The 6,948-nt window shown below is 52.4% G+C and overlaps 1 protein-coding gene across 1 annotated transcript; it reads right to left on the reverse strand.

Moving 5' to 3' along the window:
• Positions 1 to 5,097: 5,097 nt before the first annotated feature.
• On the reverse strand, positions 5,098 to 6,688 carry LOC109763193 (aspartic proteinase nepenthesin-1). Its single transcript, XM_020322042.4, has one exon. It carries the CDS (start codon positions 6,614 to 6,616, stop codon positions 5,282 to 5,284), a length of 1,335 nt encoding a protein of 444 aa, XP_020177631.1. The 5' UTR covers positions 6,617 to 6,688; the 3' UTR covers positions 5,098 to 5,281.
• Between the last annotated feature and the right edge of the window lie 260 nt (positions 6,689 to 6,948).

Consider the following 6,948-nt stretch of genomic DNA (forward strand, 5'->3'; position numbering starts at 1 on the left):
CCGCCGGCCTATATGGTACCAGCTACCGATATCCTGAACAGTGAGCAGATATAAGACATGGGATGAAACTAACCTCGATGGAAAACAGCAGTCGTTTCCAAAATTGTCCTATGCAGGTACATCGAGAAGCATGTTAATCACAACAGGCTAAACATCAACCAAAATTATCCATGGCAGACAAAATAATCTCCAAAAGATAGCTTCAGTGTGCAGGTTTAAGCACGCTAGTAAAGCAAAACAAGTGGAAAGGTGTGCTAACTGCAACAGGCCTAACATTTAATAACAAGCAAACATAGTTATTCAAACTGGTATTGTGCCGGTCTAAGTACACTGGTTATTGTTAAATAAAAATGGAAAGGCGTGTTAACTACAAGATGCAGCAACCAAATGTAGTCATTCATAGTGGTATTGTTGAAACTGGTACAGATGAAATTGAACTGCACAGTTCATACTTGCACATATAGAACATCACGTTGTGAATAACTGGAATAAACAAGGCATATTACGAACAACCAAAGATAGCATTTGAAACTGGACGTATGCTTACTACGGACAACCGAACAATCAAAAAATTTAAAAGAGGCATATGCTAGCTATAACAGGCTTAACAGCAAGCAAATATATGCATTCCTATCGGTATGTTTGAAGCTGGATTGATGAAATGTACTTCACAATAAATAATTGCACATATAGAGCATCACATTGTGAATAACTGAAATAAACAAGGCATACTGCGAACAACCAGATATAGCAATTAAAACTGGACATATTCTCACTACACTACAAAAGGGACTCGACGAAACAAATCATGGGTTTCCCCTTGTGAAGAGGCACAGCAAAACAAATCATGGGTTTCCTCACTTGTCACAGATGGGCTCGTTCCCGTGGGAAGAGCACGGACCCTGGATGCGCTCCATGTTGTCGCAGATGGGCTCCTTCCCCTTGGAAGAGCACGGCTGTAGGGTGCCCTCCCTGATGTCGCAGACGGGCGCTTTCCCCTTGGAAGAGCCGGAGAGGGTGTCCTCCTCGTGGTCGCTGTCGATGAGGTCTGACTTGGAAGCTGTGGATCCCAAGCCAGCTTCGCAGAACATGTCCTTCAGAAATGACAAAAGGGGCTCGATGACGATGTAGAATGGCAAATTGTTGACAGCGAGCCAGAGGAGATCAGCGGAGGGGCCATGGATGAGATCGACGGCGGTTGAACCCGAGGGGTCGGGGGTGGGCCACTTAACCTATGACATAGCCCGCCTCAGGCCGTCGCTGTCGATGACCTCGATGTCGTAGCCGGCGGCCGAGACATGCCCGCATACTCTAGCCCGCTGCTTGAGTGCCTGCTGCCAGTAATGGTCCTTAGCTTCCTCGGCGACGACGGGCGAAGAGACCGCTATACACCTCTTTTGGGCCAGTCGCTCCTCGAGCTCCACGGGAAGCGTAGCCCTGCTTAGGCTGCAATGCTCTGGAGTGGGGGATGGGGATGGGGATGGGGATCTGTGGGAAAGGTGGCGTTTGGCAGGCGTCATCTAAGAAACTCAGGGCGGCCTGGGTATGGAGATCGGTGGGTAAGCTGCACGAGCAAACCGGGAGATGTTGACAATGGAGGCCTTGCGGCGGCGGCGACAGCGGCGGCGAGGACCTTGCTAGGGTTTCGAGCGAGGGAGGGTGTGTGTGTGTGTGTGTGTGTGTCTGCGCGCACGCCCGAGGAGGTTTTGGTGTGTGTGTGTGTGTTGTGTGTGTGTGTGTGGAGGGGGGCGGGGGGTGTTTAAGGAAATGACGTGGGTATTAAAAATTTTACTAAGCGGGAGTCAAACGCGGGAGTGAAATGCCGGGGCTATTGAAAATTTTGATGATAGTGCATCGCACATGGTCCGGAGATAACAACCGTGCGTTATGAAACAGAAAAACCCTCGAGGCGGGCAGATATTTTCTAGGGATGCAGGCAGGATTGGGAACAAGAAACATCGCACACGGTCCGAAGATAACAACCGTGTTGTTATGAAACAGAAAAACCCTCGAGGCGGGCAGATATTTTCTAAGGATGCAGGCAGGATTGGGAACAAGAAACATCGCACACGGTCCGGAGATAACAACCGTGTGTTATGAAACAGAAAAACCCTCGAGGCGGGTAGATATTTTTTAGAAGGGGAGCCTTGTGGAGCCCAATGTACTGTGCGGATCTGTGCGTGACAGGGGCACCGCCGTGGCACACGGTTAGTTTGAGTGAACCATGTCTGTTGTGTCATCCGACTTGTCTAATGTTCATAAATTTGGCGAAAAATGACGCGGGAGAGGGTCAGAACACGAACACACTTGCAGGTGGACCAAATTTATGTATGAAAAGGGTGGTTTGATTCTCAAATACCAAATGCAACTTCGATGTGGCACCTCTCTCGCAAAGCGCATGGTATTGCTTGCCCCCACCCCCCTCGTGTCGGCACGAAGGGAATCCTAAGCTATGAACGCATGCCCCCTCCCCCCAACCGAGGTTCACCTACCAAAGTGTGAAGTAGCTAGCAGCTCCCCTCCTCCCTCGTGTCGGCACGAAGGGAATCCCAAGCTATGAATGCATGCCCCCCCAACCGAGGTTCACCTAGCAAAGTGCGAAGTAGCTAGCAGCCCCCCTCCTTCCTCGTGTCGGCACGAAGGGAATCCTAAGCTATGAATGAATGCCCCCCCAACCGAGGTACACCTAGCAAAGTGCGAAGTAGCTAGCAGCCCCCCTCCCTCGTGTCGGCATGAAGGGAATACTAAGCTATGAATGCATGCCCCCCCAACCGAGGTTCACTACCCTAGCAAAGTGTGAAGTAGCCAGCAGCCCCCCTCCCTCATGTCGGCACGAAGGGAATCCTAAGCTATGAATGCATGCCCCCCCCCCCACAACCGAGGTTCACCTAGCAATGTGCGAAGTAGCTAGGAGACCCCCCTCCCTCGTGTCGGCACGAAGGGAATCCTAAGCTATGAATGCATGCCCCCCAACCGAGGTTCACCTAGCAAAGTGCGAAGTAGCTACCAGCCCCCTCCCTCGTGTCGGCACGAAGGGAATCCTAATCTATGAATGCATGCCCCCCCCCCCCCCCAACAGAGGTTCACCTAGCAAAGTGCGAAGTAGCTAGCAGCCCCCCCCCCTCGTGTCGCCACGAAGGGAATCCTAAGCTATGAATGCATGCCCCCCCCCCCCAACCGAGGTTCACCTAGCAAAGTGCGAAGTAGCAACGTAACCCCCACCCCCACACACACAAACACACTTTCATTCGGCGGGCCAGAGAGGCATATCTCACCTTGGTCGTACAACCTCTCTCTTGTTGTCGGTCAAAGTGATGGCCGTCCATGCGACCCCGGAGATGGGCTAGCTCGCCAATAATCGCGCAAGTAGCTAGTCCCCGAAGACAACCACTGCATGCGTGTGGCCCAAACATATGTATGGAGAGGTGTATTTTTGAGTAACAATGGAACAACTTTGATGTGGCACCGTGATTTCGAACTAGAAATCCCCACACTGAGTGAGGGTTAGGTTGACGATGCATATGTATGTTACACCACACTTCAAGCCAACGACGGGGATTCATGCATGCATGCGTGCATATATAGTATATGCGTTCAAACTTAAGGTCTGAATCTCACCATGACCTATACTACGATAACACGAACCAAACGAAGAATCCACCATGGTAACCTTTCTTGTTGTTGGTCAAGGTGATCATGGATGTCCACGCGGGCCCACGAATATATAGGCTTATCGCCGATAACCATGCGAGGGAGTGTACCGTTCGAAGGCAACCACTACATGCATATGTATGGAGGTGATGCATGCATGCATGTTTGAATACCATTTCACAACATTGATGTGGCGCGTGCGTCAAAAATCAAACACTAGCTCCCCACACAAAGCTAGATCGGTTCATGATGTGTCGTTGTACTAGCCACTTCGACTCGATGGGAGGGATTCATGCGTACACATGCATGTGTGTGTGCTCAAACTGTATCATTTTCTTCTCTCGGCAAAAAGGGTCTAAATATGTGGGGTTTTCATATATGCACAATTACTCGTCAACCCCAACGAACGCGTGGGCGCTGGCTAGCCGTGTCCCTTTTTTCCAAGTAAAATGAGATAAGTACTACTCCGAAATCCAAATTGAGAGAACAACTCAATGATTATCCTCGTCGTTTTCCAATCGATTGGAAGAGGGTTGGGCGGTCGGGAGGGGGGGGGGGTGATAGTGGGAGCTGGAATGGCTTTGGTTACCGTCGGCCTGCTTGCAGTGCGAGCAAGGAGGGACCAGCATGAGGGAAGGGCCGGAATTATCCCGAGACTTGGCTACGGCCACTCAAATGTAAGAGTCCGTTGACCCGCCGCTTAAATTTTTTTTTTTTTTGAGTTAAACTAGATAATGGTTCGGTTAGGTTCGGTTTAACTCTTCAAAACCAAAATTTATAGGAGTTATGCGGTTTAAAGGGATTGGCTAGTGATGTTCAAAGAGAGCCAAGCTTTTTGACCTACCTGGCACGCCTCAAAAGTTTTATATGAATGCAGAGAGGATTATAACGTTTTTGAAGAAAATTATTTGTTAAACAGGAACGAGACGCATGACTAGCTTTTCCAAGCCGTCGATGCTAATGGAGAGCATTGTGGCCTTGTGGGGGCTAGATGATTCATTTTCCCTTGGACTTGATACTTGATTTGGCACATAGTCAATTCGTGAAGCAATGTCTTTGATGACCACACAGTTGATTAGCACACACATGGATCAGCAACTTGCTCTTCCTGAAAGCTTTAGATTCATAATTGAGACGCCAATAAAGAGTAAGAGGCACGACTAACTTGCAAACCCCACATATTTAGACCCTTTCTGCCAGAGAAAGAGAAGAAAATTATAGTAAATTCATTCCTTTTTTAGAGCAAAGTGATAAATACTACTCCCTCTCTAAACTAATATAAGAGCGTTTACATCATTAAAGTAGTGATCTAAACACTTTTATATTAGTTTACGGAGGGAGTACTCCACTACTCCTCGTCGTTTTTCAATTTGACATTTTCTTTTGGATTTCTGTTGGTTCCAGAATCATGTGGGTGTAGGGAAGGTGACGAGGGACGCTGGTCTGTTTATTTGAAACGTGATAACTTAGATTTTCATATATGTGCGCTGCTAGGCATCTCCCTTTTTTTCCAAGTAAAACTATAAGTACTGCTCCAAATTGAGAGCATAGTCAAAGATTATCCTCGTCGCGCGTTTTCCAATTTTCGTTTTGCGAAAGAGTTATTGTAAGTACGTGCTTGCAATTGCGATCATATGTCGTGGCATTTGGTTGGCGCGAAGGAGAACTTTTGGTTGCGCACATCAAAGAGCACGTGCATGTTCTGCTGCTGGACGTTGCCGATGATGGAGATTGACGCGCCGAGGTCCTCCGGCGACCTGGCCACCGCGAGACACATCAGCCCGGCTCTGGGCTCCTGGAAGTAGTTGTCCCGCGGCAGCGCCATGGCCGCGCCGCCGTCGAAGTGGAGCACGAGCGGCGGCGTCTTGACCGCGGCCATTGCCACGCCGCTCGGCAGGGCGAAGCACAGCTCGTAGTCCTCGACGGTGCCGTTGAACACCGGGAGGCTCACCGCCTCCAGCACGGCCGTCTTCACGGCCTCGAACGCCGTCCCCGCGAGGTACGCGATGGTGCTGCCCGAGTCGACGATCGTGCCGCCGGTGCCGTCGGGCTTTATCGTGAGGCTGTCCGCCGGCACGCGCAGCCGCTTGGTCCCGAGCGAGAGCCCGACCAGCGGCACGTAGTAGTAGAAGGTCTCCTCTGCCGGGTTCGTCAGTATGGCGGTGGTCTGGATCGGGCCCGCCGTGTTGTACTTGCGCAGGTCGGCCATGGCGCCGAACAGCATCGGGCTGGTCTTGCGCTCAGCGAACGGGGTGAGGCAGTAGGAGAACCTTGGCACGGACAGCTGCGATACGAGGGACATGATCCCCGGACTGAGGCCCATGAGGCCGGAGGCGCCGGCGAGGCTCCCCGCCGAGAGCGCGCCGCATCCGAAGCCGAGGGGGAGGGAGACCTTGCTGCGCTGCACCCCGAAGGTGAAGGTCTCGGACGCGAGGAGGCCGTCCGCCTCGGCGCTGCCGTAAAGCTCGTCGTACATGCATCTGTTCCCGGTGCAGTTCTTGCCGCTGAACTGGCCCTCCTGGCACAGCCTGCTGCCGCAGGGGAGGAAGGAGAAGGAGGAGGACTTGCGGGGATCGTAGAGGGGCGGCTCGCGCTGCCTCGCCGCGCGGCCGCGCGGCAGCTCGCACTGCGTCCAGATGAGGTCGCTGCCCGTGTCGACGATGAGCGTGCGCGGCTGCGGCGGCGTGCCGATGCCCACAGTCAGCGAGTGGCCCTCGTCGCCGAGCGGGGCGAGCGGCACGTGCGCTGCTGACATGTCTCCGCCTTTGCCGATGGCATGTGCGAGCCTCGCGTTGATCCTCGCCGCCCGTGCCTTGCTGGCGCGGGCGGCATGGCCGATGACATGGGCCGTAGAGAGCGAGCTGCCGGCGTAGGGGTGGTTGAGGTCAGCTCGGAAGTCGACCGAGCCGCGGGCGGCGGCGAGGCAGCAGAGAAGCGGGAGGAAGAGATGTGGAATGCGCGCCATTCTCGGTGGACGCCTGAGAGCTCAGACTAGGACGGGCTTTAGTGAGGTCTGACGTGCTAATAATCCACACGGTGGTTGGGTGGTCGCGTCCGTTCCGTCGTCTTTGATTCCCATGATGGTCCAAAAATTTGGTCAATTCCTGAGTGTAGGCCGCTACATGGTGCCTTTCGCCGTGGAAAGCATTGGTGCGGTGGTGCCTGAAGAGTGGCACGCACATTTTTTATCTTCGATAAAAGGGCATTTCTATTGAGCTTAACAAAACATAATGAGCGCACGCGCGGCCTCTCGGCCAACACCAACCCACATAAAGTATGCGAACCAATTTGTGGTTG

Source organism: Aegilops tauschii, chromosome 5 (genome assembly GCF_002575655.3).
Source record: "Aegilops tauschii subsp. strangulata cultivar AL8/78 chromosome 5, Aet v6.0, whole genome shotgun sequence".
Classification (NCBI taxonomy): domain Eukaryota; kingdom Viridiplantae; phylum Streptophyta; class Magnoliopsida; order Poales; family Poaceae; genus Aegilops; species Aegilops tauschii.

What these genes read in the sequence shown, in the direction of transcription:
- LOC109763193 (XM_020322042.4), bottom strand. Translation starts at nt 6,616, where the DNA reads ATGGCGCGCATTCCACATCTCTTCCTCCCGCTTCTCTGCTGCCTCGCC.